At 43.8% G+C, this 25,177-nt stretch overlaps 1 protein-coding gene across 3 annotated transcripts in view; it reads right to left on the reverse strand.

Moving 5' to 3' along the window:
* Nucleotides 1-24,422, reverse strand: part of NUP153 (nucleoporin 153) — a 143,793-nt gene extending 119,371 nt beyond the window's left edge. For 2 of the 3 annotated variants that reach the window (XM_077492243.1, XM_077492242.1), the window contains exon 1: nucleotides 24,013-24,422. In XM_077492243.1, the coding sequence (XP_077348369.1) occupies nucleotides 24,013-24,132 (120 nt within the window). In that variant the 5' untranslated portion in view covers nucleotides 24,133-24,422. The remainder of the gene's footprint in view (nucleotides 1-24,012) is intronic. The other variant, XM_077492241.1, reaches the window with a different exon arrangement.
* Between the last annotated feature and the right edge of the window lie 755 nt (nucleotides 24,423-25,177).

Below are 25,177 nucleotides of genomic sequence, written 5' to 3' on the forward strand. Positions count from 1 at the left end.
TCGTATTTCGGATCCTCCCGGACATACGAATTTTGGGAAATTCGTACGAATTTGAGATTCGTACGAAACGAATCGCACATGTCTAATAAGTAGCCAGGAAGTAAAAGGACAAAGCAAGCACCTGTAAAAAACTACTGGACCATTAAAAGCGACTTCAGACTTTTTTCATTTTAAAACATGTCAATCCCCCTTTTCTTTGCAATGCTTCTGCACACAACAGTGACCAATCATCCTCTTCTGGGGTCCCAAGTGCACTCAAAGTAAACGCCTTGCAATGGGGCATCCGCGCGAGCTCCATGAAGCACAACAAAGAGTGAGCTGAGTGCCCGGATTATCAGTGGCACCCATCAGTAATTAAATTCAGCTGCTTAGGTTAACATTTCCCGCAGTGCACACAGGAGGAGAGGGGTGAGAGGAGAAGGAGCAGATCAGTCAGCTTTCTCCTCTCTGTACAAGGGAGGGTGAACTGTCAGTGCAGGCTCTGGGCTGTAGGAGAGAGATGCTTTCAGCTCAGAGCCCTGCAGCCAGCAACCCTGCTGGGGCCTTCCTGACAGTGGTTGAATAACAGCACCAAATCGCAAGTGTGACCTATGCCACTCAGATAGTTACGCCACTGAGCAGAGCTAAACTGCTATCCAGGACTACGGGCTCATGTTGGTTGTTTATTGTGCTAGTCCACTTAGCTGCAGCTTGGTAGATAGTATGTGCAGCGATAGCCGATTACAGAGCTGGGCCTGCAAGTGTAAAGAGAGCTTTTCAAACTTCCCACTTTCAGAATCTTTTAATGAAGGAACACCTTTAATTGGAGCAGTGAAATGTTTGTAAAAGATAGGCAGCATGGTGTTCTATAGGAGCAGACCACTTTTTAATGCTGGATAGAGGGAAATACTTTTCTGAATTGATTCAATCATAAATTATCCTATTTGTTCATAAATCAGAACAAATTCAGTTTTGATGGTCTTTGTACATTACGAGATGGAGATGATTAAAGTGCGACACTGTAGAGGCTTTTTATGCACAGCAGAAATGAGCATATCTATGTTGGCAAGCATACTGAATGCAGAAATATTATATTTATATATATATATATATATATATATATATATATATATATATATATACACATACATACACACATACATACACACATACATACACACACACATACACACATACATACATACATACATACATACATACATACATACATACATACATACATACATACATACATACATACATACATACATACATACATACATACATACATACATACATACATACATACATACATACATACATACATACATACATACATACATACATACATACATACATACATACATACACATACACATACACAAATTTGCTTTGAATTTAGGAGCCAGTTAAAAAAGTTAGGAGACAGTTTTTTTTTTTTTTTTTGGAGTGGTATGGATTGTCAGCTCCCGGGGTAAGGCCACTCATTTTCACCCTATCCCTAACTCACAATGGAGCACCCAGTCAATAACTCCAATGAAACGCTGTTACATCAGGGTTATGGGCTGACAACAGATGGAACTGGCTGGCACTGGCAGGTGACACTGGTTTGGAACTGGCGGGGGCACGTGGCACTGATTGGCGGGGGAACGTGGCACTGATTGGCGGGGGCAGTGGTTGCAGGTTGTATTGATTGGCGGTGGCACTGGTTGGCACCGATTGGCGGTGGCACCGGTTGGTGCTGGCAGGTTGCACACGGAGCACTCTTACTTAAATGTAAAAGGAGCTGTCAGAATTGAGCTTAATGTTGGAGTGGGCGGGGCCCGGCTGAGTGGGCGGGACTCAGCAGCTATCAAACACCAGCCAACGATTGGGCTGTTTAAGAAAAGGGGCGGGCCACATACACATAGCAGCCCGCCCAGATCCCATTGGCTGGTGTTTGATAGCTGCTGGGTCCCGCCCAACCCGACATCAAGCTGAAATCTGACAGATCCTCCTCTCTCCCCTCTCTCCCTTGCTTGTCAGTTTCACACACAGAGTGTGGAGGAGGGAGGACGACGGCAGTCAGTGTTAATGCTGCTGCATGTCTGGGGCATCAATAGTGAGTGGGCTGGTGGCAGCTTAGGCGCCAGGTTGCGATTTCTGGTCGCATTGGCGACCTGGCGCCTGGGGTTTGACAAGGCCTGCTATATATAGATATATATATATATATATACACACACATAGGAGTCTGGGGTGAGAAATTATCCACAACCTCTTCTAATCTGGTTCCTTTTCATTCCCTGGAATAACTGCCTTTCATTAGCTGTCCAAAGAATTGTGACATAGTTGCAGAAAGTTTGCCTAATGCTAGCCATATGCGATAAAAAAAATCACCTGAAATTTCAGTCATTTAGACTTTTTTTTTTTGGCCCAAAAAATGAACACCAAGAAAAAGTTTGGGACTTTCTGCCGAACGATAAACTGAAAGGTTAATGTGTTTCCCGTCTGAACTGTCTGCACTAGGTATATGAAAGGGAAAAAAAAAAAAAAAAAAAAAGCATTACATCAATACACAACCAAGGCAGCGCTAAAACAATGGAACACAGTGTTAATGCAGTGCAATCAGCAATGGGTATTTGAAAAACAAGCGATTAGTCCCACAGTCAAATATAAAATGAATGGGTTGCATCTAGTTACAGATATTTCTCTAGCCGTTATCCGCAGCAGTTCACCACCAACTCCACTCGTGAGAAACGCAAGGGGGGGGGAGGGGGGGTGAGCCTCCCCTATAATAAATGCACTTACCAGATTACACTGGATAACACGTTTCAAACAGCGACCACTGATATTTTGTAGACAATGTCCTCACCGACACTCTCGTACATGGGGGCTGGATATCACACTGTTGCTCTCAAGTAAAAGAAATAAAATCCAAAGCACGATACCGTTGTAAAATGCTTTAATCCAAAAACGAGCCCCCCTTTTAAGAAATGCACTCACGGTGTGAGCACAATATAGGCAATTTAACATCCATACACGTCCGAACGGGAGGGGTTACCAGTCCGCGTCTACTACACCTCACTATACTCGACACTTGTGGGTTCCTGTTTCCTACTTCCTACTTTGATCGGCGTGATGACATCACTTTACTAGTAGTCGCTAGGTCCAACACTGACACATTTCGTCATACTGACATCCAAGGGTGTGGCCTTACGACGCGACGAGCTGATATTATAAACAATTCCACTCCTATCAACCAATGAAAGCATGGAAGGTGGAGTCGCCTAGGTAACGCCCATTCGGCTCACAGCGTCCAGATAGCAACCATGACACACTATTACAATGGGCTCAAATGTGAAAACAAAAACCAACCCATGCCCCAGTATCCGATGTGTACACATTAAAATGCTTAAGAGGACAAAGGATAGCAATATTTGCTCACCCTTTCCCATGAGCCCTCTGGCTGAGATAGAGAAAAAAAAAAAAAAAAACCCAAATAAAATCTGAATATGAAAATTAAAAATAAGGTCCGTCTCTCGTAAACAGTCACTCATACAAATACTTCATACTGTTAATCACTACACTTAAAGAGGAAGTAAACCCTGATGAGTTTACTTCCTCTTTTTTTCCCTGCAAAGGTAAAGCATAATGGACTACTATGCATCGCATAGTAGCCCATTATGTGTCACTTACCTGACACAGGAGCCAGCGAAGTCGCGCTGTCCCCTGTAGTCCGCCGCATCCATCTTGCTGGTGGCGTCTCGCAGCTCCGCCGCTGTCATTCGGCGAAGCCGCGATGACGTCACTCCCGCGCATGCGCACGGGAGTCGACAAATGCGGCAGCTCCATTCTTGGAACTGCCGCGTTCAGTGCGCCTGCGCGCCGCTGTCTACGGCGCATGCGCCGTAGACAGCGGTGCCCGTTTTCGGGCAAATATCTCCTAAACCATATAGGTTTAGGAGATATTGCTTGGACCTACAGGTAAGCCTTAATCTAGGCTTACCTGTAGGTCAAAGTGGTTTGTAAGGGTTTACAACCACTTTAATTAGTAGTCGTAATGAAGCAATTCACATCTAGTTCAATGTTCATTCCCCTTAGTGCAGGGCTCGACAAAACCCGGGCGCCAGGTCGCATTGGCGACTAGAAATAGCGACCTCGCGCCTGGGGCAGCACAGCTGGGGGTATCCTGTGTCTGTGGACCCCCCCAGCGTGATCGCGTCGGGCCGTTCCGCCGGCGGCCGAAAATTTAGGCCGCGGCTTTGAGGCCTTCTGCGGTCCTATGATTCCTTATGGAATCTGGCGCCCTCTTGTGGTCGCCGTTGGTATGACAAACCAGCAATGTTAATGAAGATTCCTCTGCCTGTATTATATTACCTGCCTCTTCTTCCCTTTATTTAGAACCCCCTAAACATTATATATATTTTTTATTCTAACACCCTAGAGAATAAAATGGTGGTTGTTGCAATACTGTCTGTCACACCGTATTTGTGCAGCGGACTTACAAGCGCACTTTTATTGGGAAAAATAATTTAGTTAATAAAAAAATAAGACAACAGTAAAGTTAGCCCAATTATTTTTTATATTGTGAAAGATAATGTTACGCCGAGTAAATTGATACCCAACATGTCACGCTTCAAAATTGCACCCGCTCATGGAATGGCGACAAACTTTTACCCTTTAAAATCTCCATAGGCGACGTTTAAAAAAATTCTACAGGTTGCACGTTTTGAGTTACAGAGGAGGTCTGGGGTAGAATTATTGCTCTCGCTCTACCGATCACGGCGCTACCTCCTATGTGTGGTTCGAACACCGATTTTTATATGCGGGCAGGACAGGGCGCGTTTAAAAATTATTTTTTCTGCTTTATTTTAACTTTTTTTTTTTCCACTGTTCTTTTAAAAAAAATGTTGTGTCACTTTTATTCTTATTACAAGGAATGTAAAAATCCCTTGTAATAGAAAAAGCATGACAGGTCCTCTTAAATATGAGATCTGGGGTCAGAGAGACCTCACATCTCATATTTACACTAAAATGCAATTGAAAAAAAAATTGTCATTTGAAAAAAAATAAAATGTCCCTCTAAGAGCTATGGGCAATGACTTGGAGACGGGGGGGGCGGCGACGGCGCTGCTATCTTCCCCTCACTCGTCTCCATGTCAGGCCAGGGACAGGTCCGGATCGTCGTCACGGACCTGGCTCCTAACTTTTTAAGCTGGCTCCTAGATTCCAAGCAAATTTGTCAACCCCTGCCTTAGTGCATTAATTTATGTCCACTGAACGATTTGTGCTCACGGCCAAATGTTTGTTTTTCAAAAATGGGTTCAGAGGATTTTTCGTATAGTATATGGCCAGCATTAGTAAGGTAGGCTGCTTGGCGCATGCCCGAGACAGAACTGGAATTGGATGCGGAGACCGGTACTAAAATTAGAAGCTTCGTCATTACAAAATTGAGTTGTGTTCAGGCCTTTGGCAGAGTGAATGTTTGCCTGAGATTTTGCGATGGCTCCCTTTAGCCTGGTTTCCACCATTGCAACAGGTGGGGATACTTCCCTGTGGGATACCTACAGAGTAGGGTGTGGAAAAGTGTGGCTGAGTTAGAGTAACCAGCAACTTAGGTGCAAGCCATCCTGAAGCAAAGTGCTCATGGCAAAATGGTGGAAGGAAGCGCCCGAGTACCATATAAGGGGCTTTAAGCGGAAGTGGTGGTAAAGTGTGCAATCTATGGTGTGATGTAGCACCTAGTCATCCACTTGAGACCAAGCACTAAATGGTTGAATTTGAGCACCAAGTGTTAAAAGTTCAAACTAAGGCCCCTTTCACACAAAGGGTCCGAAGTGTCTGCCTGACAGTTCTTCAGGGGAACCCGATTGGATGGTCCATTCAACCCCCTATAGATCAGCAAATGTAAAGTCTTTACAATCCCCCATCAAAACTGGCCTGTGGTTGTAGGACAGAAAATCGCTCTGACTATGGTCGGCTCAAGACTAGCATCCAGAGGCACAGTGCCTTAGATCCCACACTACATATTTTTTTATCTTAACGCATTCTATTATAGCTGCACAATTTTGGCTAAAATGAGAATCACGATTCTCACAACGCATCTTTCACATTATAAGAAAAAAAATATTAGGCCAACTATACTTTTTTTTATTTCACAAAAAAAAAAAATTGCACTTGAAAGACCGCTACACAAATACAGTGTGACAAAATATTTCAACAACCACCATTTTATTCTCTAGGGCAGAGATATGCAATTAGCGGACCTCCAGCTGTTGCAGAACTACAAGTCCCATGAGGCATAGCAAGACTGACAGCCACAAGCACAGCACCCAGAGGCATGATGGGACTTTTAGTTCTGCAACAGCTGGAGGTCCGCTAATTGCATATCCCTGCTCTACGGTCTCTGCTAAAAATTAAATAAACGTGTGAGTAATTTTCTAGCAATATTAAAGTGGTTGTAAACCCTTACAAACCACTTTGACCTACAGGTAAGCCTAGATTAAGGCTAGATTAAGACTTACCTGTAGGTCCAAGAAATATCTCCTAAACCTACACGATTTAGGAGATATTTGCTGAAAGACAGGCACCGCTGTCTATGGCGCATGCGCCGTAGATAGCGGCGCGCAGGCGCACTGAGCGCGCCCCTGTCAACGGCGATATGCCGCGAGTGGCGGCTCCCGTACACATGTGCGGGAGTGAAGTCATCGCGGTTTCACTGAATGACAGCGGCGGAGCAGCGAGACCCACCGAGAAGATGGATGCTCCGGACTACAGGGGACAGCGGTGACTTCGCTGGCTCCTGTGTCAGGTAAGCGACACATAATGGACTACTATGCGATGCATAGTAGTCCATTATGCTTTACCTTTGCAGGGAATGAAAGAGGAAGTAAACCCATCAGGGTTTACTTCCTCTTTAATTTCAACTTGTAAGCAGCAAGTGTCAGAAAAAGATTTAATCTTTAAGTGGTTAAACTTCCCTCATCTACAGACAGAGGTTCAACCCTTTGATATAACAACTCTACATTCTATGCATGAAGATAAAAAATAAATAAAAAAAAAAAACGTGTGCTGCAGCACCACTAATACTTACCCGAGCCCCATCTCAAGCCAGTGATGTTGCACGAGAGCCTCGGCTGTCTTGGACTCTCCCTCATTGGCCCGAGACAGCAGAATGGCGACATTGGCTCCCGCTGCTGTTAAAGTCAGCAAACCAATGAGGAGAGGGGGGCGAAACTGAACCATGGCTCCAGGTCTGAATGGACACAGCAGCCACCTGGCTCGGGTGCCCCATAGCACACTGCTTTCAATGGGACAGGAGGGAGGGGCTAGGAGTGCCAGCAAGGGACCCGAGAAGAGGAATCTGGGCTGCTCTGTGCAAAACCATTAGCCAAAGCTGGTAAACAAGATGTTTGTTACTTTTAAACAAAAAATAAATACCATTGCCATGCCATGGCAGAATGGCATGGCTGGGCAAAGTAACGTACCCATACGTTACTTTGAATTTCCCGCCGTACCCGCGCCGAGCTCCGTGCCCGCGAGTCCTTCAGACTCGATCGCTCTGGGGATACCTGCAATCGCTCAAGAACGGGGAGATGCCGCATCTCCCCGTTCTGCCTAATGAAAGTACACTGATAGTCTGCTCCATCATCGGGAGCAGTGATCCGTGTGGTGTCACATACAGCCACTCCCCCAGGATACACTTAACCCTTCTCTGTCCCTAGTGGTTAACCCCTTCACTGCCAGTGACATTTTTACAGTAATCAATGCAATTTTATAGCATTGATCGCTGTATTAATGCCAATGGTACCAAAAATGTGTCAAAATTGTCCAATGCGTCTGCCATAATGTCGCAGTCACGATAAAAAAATAAAATTGCTGATCGCCGCCATTACTAGCAAAAAATAAATAAAAATGCCACAAAACTATCCCCCATTTTGTAGACGCTATAACTTTTGCGCAAACCATACGCTTATTGCAATTTTCTTTTACCAAAAATATGTAGAAGAATACATATCGGCCTAAACTGAGGAAAAAAAAATTTTTATATATATTTTTGGGGGGATATAATAGCAAAAAATGCGGGTTTTTTTCAAAATTGTTGCTTTTTGTTTATGGTGCAAAAAATAAAAACCGCAGGTGATCGAATACCACCAAAAGAAAGCCATTTGTGGAGAAAAAAAAAAAAAAAAGCACGTCAATTTTGTTTGGGAGCCGTCGCACAACTGTATAATTGTCAGTTAAAGCAACGGGGTGTCGAATCGCAAAAAACGCACTGGTCAGATAGGAGGTAAAGACTTTCAGGGCTGAAGTGGTTAATATCACTTTAAATTGACACCAAATCAGGGGTAGGCAACCTTAAAAATGTGGAGATCTACCTGAACATGGGAGAAAGATCACAGAGCACAATGTTGCCTCCTCACACCCGATTTAAACCTCTAATTGCCCTACTACCATGTCGCAATCTGAAGAGCTCTTTCCTGCTGCTGGCACCACTCTGGAGTCCCTCTGCATTGCACTCTGAGGCTTTTGGATGGTGGGTCAGCAAGCCCAGACTGGAGAGCTACCATTCACCTGTCCACAATCTACTGGTAGATTGTGAGCTACAGGTTGCATACTCCCCGCACTAAATGATATACTTAGTCCTCGCAAGTCATCTACATGCACCTACTTTATGGCCCTGTAATACATCATGAAATTGGTTCTTACAGTGGTTTGCCTCTTTTTACAGCTTTTGTGAGCTCCAGATCCTCTTCTTTCACTCACTTCAGTTTGGAACAGGCAATGCATGTTAGTTTTGGTCATGTGCAGTGTTCTATGCAAGTTGCCCATTTCGGAAGCATGGGACTGTTGCCATGTTCTTAAATACAGTACAGAGAACATACATAATACACACCGAGTTATGAATACACACTTGAATAGATTTATATTTTTTAAGCCATTCGCTTTGAAGTGATTTCGCTAAAAAAAGACTTTACAAACTTGTTATACTTACCTGCTCTGTGCCGTGTATTTGCACAGAGCAGCCTGGATGTCCCTCTACTTGGGTCCCTGTTCGGTGCTTCTGGCCCCCTCCCTTTTGAGTGCCCCCACAGCAAGCAGCTTGCACAAAGACCGCCATGGATGCGCCAGATGTACAATGGCAGTGATTCGCACAGCCAAGCCAACCTGCCGCAGTACAACTGCGTCAGCTGGTCAGCAAGAGTTTAATTTGTAAATATTCATGCAACGCTTTCAACCAGAATCATAACTTAAAGTGGATGTAAACCCTCACATATACCCAGTGAAGTGAACAGTCTCAGATGATACACAGATGAAAAATCCACATACATACATCTTACATATATATCTGCTGTCCTCAGCTTTATGTACGGTTTAGAAAGTACACGTACAGTTAGAATTTTCTCTTCCCGATTCACCTGTGGGTGTGGATTCTTGCTATACACTGAGATAGATGATTGGAGGAAAGGCAAACCCCCCTCCACAATGGAAGAAAATGCAGAGCTGTGCTGTGAATAAACCAGCTTTGCGCTAATTTATAGCACCCACGCAGACAAAAAACTCAGCCTGTTTTTTTTTTCCACAGTTGACCAAGAACTTGTCAGAAGTTGTCAGGCTGATAACAGAAGAATTGAGCAGGAGAAAGCCATAGGACATAGGGCTTTGAAGAGAGATAAGACACTGCAGATATATGTGCCCAGCTCAAATGTCACGCATGTCATTTTATTAGGACAAAATAAAATGTATATTCTTAATCTACATTACCAATGACAAATAAAAAAAATACACATTTTATTCTTTATCTACAGTGCTTTTTTTTTTTTTTTTTAAACACTGGCAAAAGAAAAATAAATAAAATTCACTACTTTTGTTTTTTACTTGTTGTTACTATTTTGTCTATTGATTAAATCAAAATATAAAAAGGTTTGCGATACAATATTACCAAACAAAATCAGGTTTAGATAAAGTAATACAATTTTTTTTTTTTTTAACCACTTGCTTACTGGGCACTTAAACACCCTTCCTGCCCAGACCAATTTTCAGCTTTCGGTGCTCTCACACTTTGACAATTACTCAGTCATGCAACACTGTACTCAAATGATTTTTTTGTCTTTTTTTCCCCACAAATAGAGCTTTCTTTTGGTGGCATTTGATCAACTCTGGGGTTTTTATTTTTTTGCGCTATAAATTAAAAAAGACCGAAAATTTTGAAAAAAAAAACGCATATTTCTTGGTTTCTGTGACAAAATTATGCAAATTATTTTTCTTCATACATTTTGGCCACAATTTATACTGCTGCATATCTTTGGTAAAAACCCAAATTAGTGGATATTATTTGGTCTTTGTGAAAGTTAGAGAGTCTACAAGCTCACAAAATTGATCACATCTGATGTACTGGTGGCCTATCTCACTTCTTGCGACCCGAACAAGTCAGAAAAGTACAAATACCCCCCAAATGACCCCTTTTTGGAAAGTAGACATTCCAAGGTATTTAGTAAGAGGAATGGTGAGCTTTTTGATGTTGTCATTTTTTTTCCCCACAATTCTTTGCAAAATTAAGATTTTTTTTTTTTTTTTTTTTCCCCACAAAATTGTCATTGTAATAGGTTATTTTTCTCACATGGCATGTGTATACCACAAATGACACCCCCAAAAAAATTATGCTACTCCTACTGAGTATTACAATACCACATGTGTGGGACTTTCACAGCCTGGCCACTTAGAGAGGCCCAACATGCAGAGAGCGCTATCACATGTTCTAGGAGCATAAATTACCGTATATACTCGAGTATAGGCCGACCCGAATATAAGCCGAGGCCCCCAATTTACCCCCAAAAAAACTGGCAAACTTATTGACTCGTGTATAAGCCGAGGGTGAGACATGCCTGTCCATCCCTGTGTGTGTGTGTCCGTCCATCCATCCCTGTGTGTGTGTGTGTCCATCCATCCATCCATCCCTGTGTGTGTGTGTGTCCATCCATCCATCCATCCCTGTGTGTGTGTGTCTCCATCCATCCATCCATCCATCCCTGTGTGTGTGTGTCTCCATCCATCCATCCCTGTGTGTGTGTGTCTCCATCCGTGTGTGTGTGTGTGTGTGTGTGTGTGTGTGTGTGTGTGTGTGTGTGTGTGTGTGTGTGTGTGTGTGTGTGTGTGTGTGTCCAGCCTACCTTTGTCCCGAGCCTCCGTCCCGTGCCTTGCCTCCTTCCCGTGCCGTGCCTTGCATCCGTCCCGTGTCGTGCCTTGCCTTGCCCCCGTCCCGTCCCGTGCCGTGCCTTGCCTCCGTCCCGTGCCCTCTTCGTCGGCGGCCATTGTAAAATTCAAAAGCTGCGCCGCCGCCTTCGCCTGTGATAGGCGGAACACTGAATTTCCCAGCAGCCTGTGTTCCGCCTATCACAGACGTCGTATCATCCTCGTCCGTAGTACGAGGATGATACGATGTCCGTGATAGGCGGAACACAGGCTGCTGGGAAATTCAGTGTTCCGCCTATCACAGGCGAAGGCGGAGCCGGAGGCGCGGCTTTTGAATAGAATGGCCGCTGTCTGTCTGCTCGACACGCTGATCGAGCGGGCAGACAGCGATGACTCGAGTATAAGCCGAGGGGGGCACTTTCAGCCTCAAAAAAGAGGCTGAAAATCTCGGCTTATACTCGAGTATATACGGTACACATCTAACTTGTTGACTACCTATTACACTTTTGAAGGCTCTGGAGCACCAGGACAATGACACGTGACACCGACGACAAATGGCACTGATAGCACTAACAGATGGCACTGGGGGAGGATGATACTTTTTTTTTTTTTCCCCACTTACAGCCGTTCATCTCTCCCTTCTCACACGCTGTCTGTGTGAGGAGGGAGAGCAGCGCTGAGAGATGATCTATGTTTACATACAAGATCATCTCTCATTGGATAGGCCGATCGCGCTGTAAACGGCCGCTGTGATTGGCCGTTTACAGCGATCTGTGTTTGCCTGTCTCCGGGGGAAGACCCCTAAAGACTTTCAGGGCTGAAGTGGTTAATATCACTTTAAATTGACACCAAATCAGGGGTAGGCAACCTTAAAATTGTGGAGATCTACCTGAACAACATGGGAGAAAGATCACAGATGATAAATGTGTGAGTAATTTTCTAGCAATATTAAAGTGGTTGTAAACGCTTACAAACCAGGGATACCTCCTGATTTTGTGATGAGCCTGGTCTTTAAGGTGAGAGTTCTGAGAGCCCTTACTTCTGGGATTTTTTATCACCGTCTGTTCATCAATTTATCTTTCATCGTTGGTGTTTACGATTATATGGACTTTTTATTTACACCTATATTGACTTAATTTACACGGTTTCTTGCACTTAGCAATTTCAGGACTATACAATTTTGGCATATTTTGCACAGGACTTTTTTTCGTTTATTACTTTATATGGTAGTTTGTGTTCACCATCTTGTCTTGCTGCATTTTTTGCACCTTTTTTTTTCGCACGTGCACCTTGTGATTATTTATTACTTTTTATTATATATTGATTAATTGAAGAGGTATTTATATACCCTATTTATATCTTCCACGTAGTAGCGCGAAGGCCCCTTCTTTGTATATCAGAAATGTAAACACTGCTCTGGTCCATAAGTGGTGTACAGGTCTGAGCCAAAGAGTTTAAGGCAGAAGTCTGCTACTGGCTTTTAACAATAGGACACTTACCTGTCCTGGAGTCCAGTGATGTCAGAACTGCAGCTGATATTTCCCATCAGCTGTCTGGTGCTGCCGCCACCATTGCAGTTAAGGGAACCTAGCAGTGTAGCCTTACGGCTTCACGCCGGGAACCCAACTGCGCATGTGCTCAGCTCTTCTCTCCTATTGGCCCAGCGACAGGGGTAGAGGAGGGAGCTGAGCCGTCAACATCCACAGCTGTGGCTTCCGGAAGCGGGAACAAGATAACAGGAATTCTCCTGCGCCTGCCCCCCATGAAAGGTGCCAATTGTGGCACCGGGGGGAGGAGTCAAATGAGCAGAAGTTCAGTTTTTGGGTGGAACTCCGCTTTAAGATAGTTTGCCATAGATTCTTCATTGAAAGAGAAAGATGGAGCGCTATACAGTGCTGATAGAGAAGAGAAAAAGTTTTAGGTAAGTCACGAGATGGCTTTCAAAAACAGACTTGTTTCGCCCAGAGTTAAACAGAATTCAACAATCGCCATTGTAGTTATTAATTCAATTCTACATATATGCTACAAATAACAGATTAATAGTCAAGAATCGTTATTGCGATCTTGACTAAATTGTTTCACAATTCTTTATATGCAAAGAATTCTCTCTGCTCTTCTGAAGCCACAGCCCTCAAAAGAAAGGAAGAGAAAAACTGGGCAGTCTGCCAAGAATCAAAACATTCTTTATCAGTTGAACTTAAGTGTAAACATTGTAACAATTTGTCAATGGAAGTGTGTGTGTGTGTGTGTGTGTGTGTGTGTGTGTGTGTGTGTGTGTGTGTGTGTGTGTGTGTGTGTGTGTGTGTGTGTGTGTGTAACACTAACTTTTTTGCTAGAAAATTACTTAGAACCCCGTTTTTTTTTTTTTATTTATTCATTAAAGCAGGGGTTGACAAATTTGTTTGAAATCTAGGAGCCAGATAAAGTTAGGAGACAGTTTTTTTTTTAAACGACCGACAAAGCTTTATTTTCAATATAAAAATTAACCAATCTTTAATTTAACACAGAAAGACAACTAGAACCAAACATTATATATAGGCATTTAACTTGTGTAGGTAATTTATATATTCTGATGTGACACCAAGTGTTTAATGCTGGTTAACTAAAGAATGTGACTGCTTTTATTTCTGCCATATTCCTGCTTATTTACAGCCAATATCCCCACTTAATTAAAATGAACAGTTTTTTTACTTAAAAAAAAAGCTATATGAAGCTATTTAAGCCAGCCACCACAGTCACCGTTAGGCAAAATGCGCCAGATGATGCCCGCAATCACTTCTCTTCTCTACTTTGGGAAGGAGATGGGCAGGCAGTGAAAACAGGCAGGGCTTTGAAGCTCCATTAGCATTGGATGTGTTGTAATATCAACATCCACTACAAGATGGTGCCAGATAACAGAAGGACTTCAGAAGGCCGCAAAGCCGCAGCCTCAATTACTCGCATGGCCTGGTCGGGGTCCACACAGACAGGATACCCCAGCTGTGTCGCCCCAGGCACCAGGACACAAATTCTAGTCGCAAATGCGACCTGGCACCCAGGGTTTGTCAAGCCCTGCATTAAAGCAATTTATTTTTTATTTTTACATTGCATTCAAAAGATAGCTGTGCAAATACAGTGTGACAAATTATTGGAACCACCACCATTTTATTCTCTAGGGCGTCTACCAAAATATAAATATATTTTTTTGGTAGACACCCTAGAGAAAAAAAATGGTGGTTGTTGCAATATTTTATGTCACACTGTATTTGTGCAGCAGTCTTTCAAATGCAATTTTTTTTTTTTTTTTTTTTATTACTTTAATGAAAAAAAAAAAAAAAAACGCACCACTAACGTTAGCACCTTTTTTTAATAAAATGAAAGATTTTAGGTTGCCAGAATCGTGAGAGAATCATCTTTTTATTCTAAGCAAAAAAAATAAAAAAAAATCATGATTCTCATTTTGGCTAGAATCATGCAGCTCTAACAGAAGATTCCTCACAAAAAAATATTAAATCTAAATATTGTCATTTAGAAAAACTAAACATTACTGTCATTTGGCCTTGCATGTGTGCCGTCTGGTATAGTATGAGACAAATGTGCACATGTAGAGGAAATAAGCACGTGTCTGCTGGAACACACCCCCACCAAGTCCTTACAATTCTACTGCACGTGTCTGCTGAGAGCACACACCCACCAAGTCCTTACAATTTTACTGCACAACACAAATGAGTGGGAAGAATATAGTTGCAGCACCACACACAATTTTTGAACAAAAGAAAAAGGAAATTAATACAAAATGTACAATTTTGTGTGTATGTTCAATAAATCCAGAAAACTTGAATTCAGAAGTGGGCAGCTTATAAAGTATAAATGGAAAATGTAAAATACTGCGCTGTACCAAAATAAAATGATATTTCCTAAACTAAATTAAAAACAGCTGCTAAAAGTGAGATACACACAATGAACAGAAAGAAATGTAGCCATGCTAAATAAGGGAATAAGTGAATACCCCAAGTGCTAAAAAAAAACTAGACCTATTCCAAAAGGTGCAATAAAACAAAAATATAAATGAAATAATCAACTGGTGAATATAATCAAATCAATCACTAGCTAAATAAGATTAAATGAAATTTGAAATGGTCCATATAAATTATGCAAAAAAGTCCATGAATGAAAGGGTATAAATTAATTCCACCCTCCTTGACACCAACCAATATGTGAATCAATTGGATTAAAGTAAAGTGAAAAAAAAGTGTCCCAAAAAATAAAGTAGTATTCCGTGATAAATCCACCACCGTATCCAGGATGTGATACCAGATAAAATGCAAGCTTACTGACTAGCAAGCTGAAAAAGCTTGTGACCTGCAACCCGGTCAAGTCAGAGGGGAACCAAAAATCTCCAGTCCCGAGCTCATATGCTGGAGACAAGGCAAATGGCTCCGGAGGATCCACACTCCACCAGATGACAGCTAAGCGGACTTGTCAGGACCGAGATACTCCAAAAGGAAGTGATACGAAACCCGGAAAAATAAGGGGACTCACCATAGCATAATACCGTCGCACACAGCCGACCAGTGGGTGTAACAAGCGAAAATCTTGTTGCACCCACCGGTCGGCTGTGTGCAATGGTATTATGCTATGGTGAGTCCCCTTGTTTTTCTGGGTTTCATATCACTTCCTTTAGGAGCCTCTCAGTCCTGACGATTCTGCTTAGCTGTCATTATCTGTTGGAGTGTGGATCCTCCGGAGCTTGCTAGTCTGTAAGCTTGCATTATATCTGGTGTCACATCCTGGATACGGTGGTGGATTTGTCACGGAATACTACTTTATTTTTTGGGACACTTTTCACCTCACTTTAATCCAATTGATTATTTGTTTCACATATTGGTTGTCAAGGATGGTGGAATTTATACCCTTTCATCCATGGACTTTTTTGCATGATTTATATGGACCTTTTCAATTCATTTATTTAATTTAGCTATGGATTGATTTATTGATATATTCACCAGTTGATTACTTCATTATTTATAATTTTGTGTTATTACACCTTTGGAATAATCCAGTTTTTTTTAGCACTTGGGGTATTCACTTATTCCCTTATTTAGCACTGCTACATTTCTCTGTTTTATAAAGAAAGTATGAATAAATTTAAACTATTTACATAATCTACTCCACATTAAAGCAAGAGAAGATAAGTATTTAGCACTACTGATCAGTTTACTTGCTTCCTGTAATTTATATCTGTGTTCACTGCACAATCTGCATTTTCTAACTTAAAGCGAAGGCTGCAAAAATAGCCAGCAGTTGCACATACTGCAGCTGCTGACTTTTAATAGGACACTTACCTGTCCTGGAGTCCAGCGATGTTGGCACAGATCCGCTTTCATTTCCTTTAACCCCTTTGTGGCCATCACCATAAAGGATAGCAGTACTTGCATGTAAAATTGACTCCGGGTGTATGTATACTTTTTTCTATGTGGGCTATTGGCTTTCCTGTAAGTGTGATTTGAGCGGTAAATGCATTGAATCACTTCAACAGCCTGTGGTATGCGATGCTCTGTGTCCCGTCAGAAATGGAGCCGTGGTTCGGCCCCACCCACTCTCTCCTCATTGGCTCACTGACTAACAGCAGCAGGAGCCAATAGCGCCCCCTGCCGTCCCAGCCAATGAGGAGGGAAAGTCCCAGGCAGCAGAGATTCTCGTTCAACATCGCTGGATCGAGAAGGGCACAGATAAGTATAAAAGGGGTTTCTGCACACAGGTTTTTTTTATCTTAATGCATAGAATGCATTAACCACTTCCCACCCGGCCAATGCACATATACGGCCGGGTGGGAGCCGTCTACTCCTGATAGGACGTTCAGGAACGTCCATCAGGAGGAGCGGGATCGTGCCCGCGCAGCGGCGCGATCCCGATGCGCCCGTGTCACCGGGACACGGCGCATCTCAGATCGGCAGGAGGGCTCTGTGATTGGCCCTCCTGATCACATGACGGCCGTGTCCAATCACGGCCGTCATGTGATGTAAACAAACAGCCGGTTGCTAGGCAATCGGCTCCTCCTCTCCTCACACAGAAGTCATTGCTGAGGAGAGGAGAGCAGATTGCTGCAGCCGGCTGATGATCAGTGAGTATGAGCTGTTTTTTACAGCTTTTTACTCACTGATCTTCAGTCTAGTGTAAACACACAACACACCACACAGTGTAAACAGTCCCCACATATGTCCCCATAACACACATGTCCCCAAAAAATAAAAACATGTCCCCCACATATGTCCCACTAAAATCACATGTCCCAATGATTATGTGCACACATATGTACGTGATCACCTGCACACATATGTACATGATCATTTGCGTACATATGTCCGTGATCACACAAACCAATTATTATACACTTAACGGAATTTTTTTTTACCAAAAACATGTAGCAGAATACATTTTGGCTTAAATTTATGACAAAATTTGATTTTATTGGATTTCTTTTCAAATAGAAAAAAGAAAATATTGTTTTTATTCCAAATTTCCGCTTTTTTTGCGCTTATATCGCAAAAATAAAAAACGGAGTCGTGAATAAATACCACCAAAATAAATCTCTATTTGTGCGAACAAAATGATAAAAATTTAATTTGGGTACAGCGTAGCATGACCGCGCAATTGTCACTGAAAGCGCTAGAGCGATGAAAGCTGAAAATTGGGCTGGGAAGGAAGGGGGCGAAAGTGCCCTGTATTGTAGTGGTTAAGATAAACCTTCTGCCTTCAGAACCACTTTAAAGCGATTATAAGGCTCTCTTATTTTTAAATAACAAACATGTTATACTTCTGTGCAGTTGGTTTTGCACAGAGCAGCCCGGATCCTCCTCCTCCTCTCGGGTCCCTCCCTCTTTTGAGTGCCCCTCAGCCAGCAGCTTGCTACAGGGGGTACCCAAGCGTAGTGAGAGCTCTGTGTTCATTCAGACACGGAGCACCGACCTGGACCCACCCCCTTCTCCCCTGATTGGCCAACTGACTGACAGCCGCGGAAGCCAATGGCTCCGCTGCTGTCTCAGCCAATCAGGAGCAGTGTCCTGGATTGCTGAGGGGAATGTGGGCATCACTAGAGAGAGAGAGAAGGGGCTCAGGTAGGTAAAAAGTAGGGGGGGGGGGGTGCTACACAAAAGGTTTTGTTCTTAATGCATTATGATAAAAAAAAACAAAAAAAACAAAAAACAAGAGAAACACCTGCTGCCTTTACAACTCCTTTAAGGTTTGACATCTTTGGTATCTATTTACTCAGTGCAACTTTGGCCTTTGAAACGACCACTATTTATACTCTAGGGTACCTACTATCAGAAAATATATCCTGTTTAGGGGTTTTATGTAATCTTCAGACCTAAAATTATTTTTTTAAATGGGTGCCAAAAACTGCTCTGACCGTGAAAGGGTAACAGTGATTGCGGCTTCACTTCCTGGTTCCCTACCGCACAGGCACGTGTCATGCTGCGCAATCCTACTGGTCCCTGCGTGTCTCCCAGAAGACAGCAGGGGGGACGGAGAGGGCGTCAGAAGGGGCGCAGATACTCGCAGGTGGCTCGGCTATCTAAGCCCGGAAGTGGGAGCAAAATACCTGTATTAGGCAGGAGCTGCTCCCCCCCCCCCCCCCGAAGGGTGCCAAGTGTGACACCGGGGGGGTGTAGCGTATACAATTGTTACACAAGTCATATTGTAATTGAATGTTATTAAACATTGTCTTTCCTTTTCAATCTGCAGCACCATAATTTTCTGTAAAATGCAATGCAATATGGCTACCTGGAAGCATTCTGTACACAGATGGTGTATGGAATGCCCCTCCAGAAAGGCAATTTTCTTACTGTGATTGGCTTACTGATTTTCCGAGAAGTCTGCACTAAGATACAAGGTAGATTTTGGGGGAGTGTTTGATGAGCAGCGCCCAATGAGTTCAGTGAGGAAGCTGACAGGGGCAGGGAAGTATGCCGAGAGAGGCATCACAGGGCAGGTAGGGTGGCCCAGGGGCTGCAATTTTCCTAGGTCATTTAAAACAACATGCAGTGCAGTAAAATGAGAGCTCCGCCTATAAGGTTTGGATTCCCTGCCCCTATAAGGTTCACCATCTGCAATAGAACACAGGTCGACGCAAACAATTGTTTCCAAGGGCCTTGTTCATACTAGAATTCAGATGGCAGGTGCAGTGCATTTCTGTGCGGAAACATGCAGTAGGTCCACATTTCTCTGCATCGCACCACAGCTATATGGAAATAGGAAGTTGGGCTGTGGTTTACCCCCCCCCCCCCCCCCCAACCAAAAATAACAGCCAGAGGGGGTTGTACACATGCATGTACACATGTGGCAATAATGCTTTGCTTAACGTTAACATTTTTACCCCCCATGTGTTTGATAGTTAACTACCCTCTGGGAAGTTATCCACCACAGATCATTTTTCAGAGGGACAGCAAGAACTTTCACTAGTGTGAACGAGCCCTATGTCTGTTGAGTAAAGCTGGCCATAGATACAGTATCTAACAAAAGTGTGTACATCCTTTATATTTTTGTAAATGTATTATATCTTTACACGTAACACTGAAGAAATTACACTTTGCTACAATGTAAAGTAGTGAGCGTACAGCTTGTAGAACAGTAAATTTGCTGTCCCCTCAAAATAACTCACACAGCAAATAACATCTAAACTGCTGGCAACAAAAGTGAGCAATTTTGCAGGGACAGCAAATTTACACTGTTATACAAGCTGAACATTCACTACTTTACATGGTAGCAAAGTGTAATTTCTTCAATGTTGTCACATGAAAAGATAAAATAGAATATTTACAAAAACTTGAGGGGTGTACTCATTTTTGTGAGATACCGTAATTACCAGCTAAGGTGCAATTTAATGTGGATGAAAAGCCTCTCCCTCTGCTATTGAATTCTGACAGAAGGGACTCCTTTGTTGTCAAAATACACTTATCAGCGCTGCAGCCAAGTGACTGCATGTGCTGATCAAGTGGAAATTTTCCAGCATCCCCATTCAAATGAAGCTGATCACAAGAGCAACTTCTCTGCGAGAACAACCATAGATGGATCAAAATTCAGCCGGTTTAGCAGGGACCGGACAAATTTCGATCCATCTATAGCTAGCTTTATAGTACATAAAAAGTGTAGCTGCTAAAGGACAGCCAGAGCTTTTTTTGGTTATACTTCTCCTGTGGGTCACCAGAGTGCAGTTGGTTCTGTACGCCTGTGATCCATTTTCAGGCGACATCGGGCATCACCGAGCCAGTCTAGTCATGGGACAGTTCCCGACCATATGGTTGGAATCCACCCAGAAGCCTGGATCGACACTTGGCTCAGCCACTTAGCGATCCGCCAAGAGCCTGAGCCAATCCCTCCAAAGCCCAGTAAGCTGCTGACTGATGGTCACAGCTCTCTGCTCAGAGCAGAAGAGAGAACAGAGAGATCAGCTGTGTTTAACCGTTTCGCGCCCGCCCTATAGCCGAAATACGGCTGCAGAGCGGACACTGCCGGGAGGTCGTTCCTGAACGGCCTCCTGTTTACTTCCGCAATGCGCACTCCTGCGAGCGTGCATCGGGGAAGTTCTGTGCTGGCCGTGTCCCTCAGACACAGATCGCTGTAAACGGCCAATCACAGCGGCCGTTTACAGCGCGATCGGCGTGTCCAATGTGAGATGATCTCATATGTAAACATATGAGATCATCTCTCAGCGCCGCTCTCCCTCCTCACACAGACAGCGTGTGAGAAGGGAGAGATCAGCGGCTGCAAGGAAAAAAAAAAAAAAAAAAAAGTGCCATCCTCGCCCCCAGTGCCACCTGTTAGTGCTATCTGTCCCCAGTGCCACCTGTTAGTGCCATTTGTCCCCAGTGCCACCTGTCAGTGCCATTTGTCCCCAGTGCCATCAGTGCCACATAGTGCCATGTATCATGCCATTTGTCATCAGTGCCTTGTATTAGTGCCATGTGTCATTGTCCTGGTGCTTCAGGGCCTTCAAAAGTGTAATAGGTAGTCAACAAGTTAGATGTGTAATTTATGCTCCTAGAACGGCGCTCCCTGCATGTTGGGCCTCTCTATGTGGCCAGGCTGTGAAAAAGTCCCACACATGTGGCATCGTAATACTCAGGAGTAGCAGAATTTTTTTGGGGGTGTCATTTGTGGTATACACATGCCAACCTATTACAATGACAATTTTGTGGGAAAAAAAAAAAAAAAAAATCAATTTTGCAAAGAATAGTGGGGAAAAAATGACATCAAAAAGCTCACCATGCCTCTTACTAAATACCTTGGAATGTCTACTTTCCAAAAAGGGGTCATTTGGGGGGTATTTGTACTTTCCCGACTTGTTCGGGTCGCAAGAAATGAGATAGGCCACCAGTACATCAGGTGTGATCAATTTTGTGCAATTCGCACCACAGCTTGTAGACTCTCTAACTTTCTCAAAGACCAAATAATATCCACAAATTTGGGTTATTTTTTCCAAAGATATGTAGCAGTATAAATAGTGGCCAAAATTTATGACGAAAAATTAATAATTTGCATAATTTTGTCACAGAAACAAAGAAATGTGTGTTTTTTTTTCAAAATCTTTGGTCTTTTGGTTTTTCATTTATAGCGCAAAAAATAAAAACCCCAGAGTTGATCAAATACCACCAAAAGAAAGCTCTATTTGTGGGGGAAAAAAAAAAGGAGGACAAAAAATTCATTTGGGTACAGTGTTGCATGACTGAGTAATTGTCAAAGTGTGAGAGCACCAAAATCTGAAAATTGGTCTGGGCAGGAGGGGTGTTTAAGTGCCCAGTAGGCAAGTGGTTAAAGGATGTTCCATCTACCTAGGTGAGAACACATTTTGTTTTTTTGACAGCCATAATTCTCTTCGGAAAAAACAGATATAGGGAATAAAAAAATAAAATAAAAATTGATGCTCCACTTTTCTGATGTTAAAAAGGAGTCCCGCCCCACCCCCCAAAAATTAAAAGTCAGCCGCTACAAATACTGTAGCGGCTGACTTTTAATATAGGACACTTGCCTGTCCAGGGATCCCATGATGTGGGCACCCCAGCCGATTTTCCCATCTGCTCTTGAGTGCTGTCACCCGTGGTAAAAGAAACTGGCAGTGAAGCCTTTCGCTTCACAACCGTCTCCCTACTGTGCATGTGCAAAGTGCAGAGGCAGAACTTGGAGGAATCTCACCACGGCGAGGTCTCCCTCTCAAAAACAGGTACCTGCTCCCCCCAAAAGGAATGGGGGGGGGGGGGGTGAGTATGAAGCAAACAAGCTGAACTTTAAAGTGGTGTTAAAAGCTTGTGGAAGTTATCAATCTGACTATCCTATGAGGCTGCATGACCCCTGACCCCCTGTTTAGACTGTGCTGATCACATGCCCCCTTCCAAAAAAATAAATATATATACACACACACACACTCTAGCAATACACACCAAACTAAGCATATGCAGAGTGCATCCAAGGCTCTGTACTACCAGCAGATGGATTGTGGATGAATGGAAGGATCAGAGAAGACAGGATCAAAGCACCTTTTTACACAATGCACATGATTAACCCCTAGGGTTTCACAGTAAGTATAACAAGCATGCTTTACTGCATATACAAACTGATTTTACTGTTGTGGGTTTAGTAACACTTTAAAGCAGAGCTCCACCCAAAAGGGGTAAACTCTGCAAACTCTGCTTGTTCGCACTCTCTGCCATATTTGCGTGTGTGTGTGGAGGTTCCTGGTTTTGACAGGTACCCGCTCCCAGGTAAGATTGCTGCAGCAATCTGTATTTCTGCCCCCCCCCCCCCCCCCCCGCCTCCTTCCCCCTGCTGTCTTCTGGGCTACCCACAGGTCACAGAAAATGGAAGGGACCATTCAGAAAGCACAGCACGATTTGTGCAGTAGGAAACTGACTGTGAAGTCTGAATGCTTCACTCCCGGTTTCCCTTAGTGAAAATGCCAGTGCCTGCACCTGAAACTGATTGACGAATCAGCTTGGGGTGCCAACATTGCTGGATCCTTCGACAGGTGTCTATACATTAAAAGTCAACAGCTACAGTATTTTGTAGCTGCTGAGTTACTTTTTTTATTGCCCAGACTGGAGCACCCCTTTAACTGCTCTAGTGAATGTGTTGCACCCCAATTCAAAAAACACCTGTGACCGTTCTGGTTCTGACAGCAGCTCATGCGCCAAAAGTACTCCACATTTACATTTTGGCGCAATACCTGCGCCAAACACCAAAATAAAATACCAATTCTTATAAAAATAGAGCCAAGATCGACTCTTTCGGCTTACAGAGACAGATTTCGCTAAAGTGAGTGCTAAAAGTGATGACGCAGCCTGCACCAAAGCCAAGTTCTAGAGCGGTACATGAACTTGCACACGCCACTTTTAGAATGCACGCGAGACACTTTTGCAAAATCTGTGCCAGTCTTTATGAATTGCGGAGTATATACTTGTACCTTACCTGTTTTGCACCTAGTTTTGTCACGCTCGTTCTGGCGAGATCCCGCAGATGGCAGAGCAGCCTGAATTTGGTAAGAACGTGCTCTTATACTGGCTTCTGGGATTTGGGGGAGCAGGAATCTCGCCGGAAGGGTAGTGACATGGCGCCCTGCAATGAAAAAGACAGCAGTAAGGTAAGCATGTCTTTTTCTCCTACATGTTAGTATCAGAAACAGTTTTTCAAAGATGGGGGGCCAGTCCTGAAAACTAAGACCTGAACTGGAGAAAGTCAGCCGTTGCTTATGCTGGGTACCTGAAATGTAATACATGCTTTATGAGAAGTTGGAGCGGAAGTGTCCATTCTGAGTAGGCCCGGGGGGGCCGGCACAAGTCACATGTCCGGCAGGACACACACACATGTACATTAGGCGCGCACACACACCTGCTGGTTCTGCTGACGGCTCTTGGTGTACGGGGTCCTTCCAGAACTCAGGTGGTACCGCCGGCTCCGGATTTTGCCTCCCGTGCCTAACCCTCCTCCTCCACCTCCGGCTGCCGCCATCCGGCCGACTCCTCCTCGGGTCACTCCGGCCCGAGGCTCTTCCGTCGCTCTGTACAGGTCCGTAGACAAGGTAGTCAGCAGAGGCGCTCTTCCCCGAGTCTGGAGAAGCGGGACAGTTTGGCCTTTAAGTCTGGCACCCGCCGAACTCACTGCTCGGTCTACCCACGAACACGGGCCCTCCACTCCTCTCGGTTTACCGCCTGCCTGGAACTGCGCTCGTGCAATTCCTGTGTGACGCAATGACGTCCCGGCGCCGCGCTGGCTGACGGGAAGCGTAGTCCCCTCGTTCGAATGGAGAAAGGAAAGAAGTAATTGCGAGGCGTTCCACAGCGAAATCGTGACGTGAGGTTGCGTAATCGGCCGCGTGCGTCTTCCGCGCCGGGCCAGTGATTGGTGGATCGTGCGGGCGGGGCCTGAGAAAATGGGCATGGGCTTTGAGGGTATTGTGCAATTCCTGTTTTACGATTATTTTCCAGGAGGGAGTTTATTGGCAGTGTGCTCTGCTAAGAGCAATGGTGAAGTCTGTAGAGTGCAGTCCAGAAGAGCGGAACTACTATAAACCTGGACAATTCCAATGAGAGTATGGAAGAGCAGATGTTACGTGGAGAGATAGGCACAAGTCAATGTGATTATTAGCCACTTCAGCCCCAGACCATTTTGCTGGCCAAAGACCAGAGCACTTTTTGTGATTCGGCACTGCGTCGCTTTAACTGACAATTGCGCGCTTGGCTCACAAACCAAATTGACGTTCTTTTTTCCCCGCAAATAGAGCTTTCTTTTGGTGGTATTTAATAATCTCTGCGGTTTTTATTTTTGCGCTTTAAACAAAAAAAGACCGACAATTTTGAAAAAAATGCATTATTTGCTATAATAAATATCCCCCAAAAATATATATAAAAAATTTAGGCCGATACGTATTCTTCTACATATTTTTGTTTAAAAAAATCGCAATAAGCGTTTATTGATTGGTTTGCGCAAAAGTTATAGCATCTACAAAACAGGGGACATTTTTATGGCATTTTTTTTTTTTACCAGTAATGTCAGC

This window comes from Lithobates pipiens, unplaced genomic scaffold (genome assembly GCF_037356315.1).
Source record: "Lithobates pipiens isolate NorthernLeopardFrog02 unplaced genomic scaffold, aLitPip1_a1.2 Scaffold_19, whole genome shotgun sequence".
NCBI lineage: Eukaryota > Metazoa > Chordata > Amphibia > Anura > Ranidae > Lithobates > Lithobates pipiens.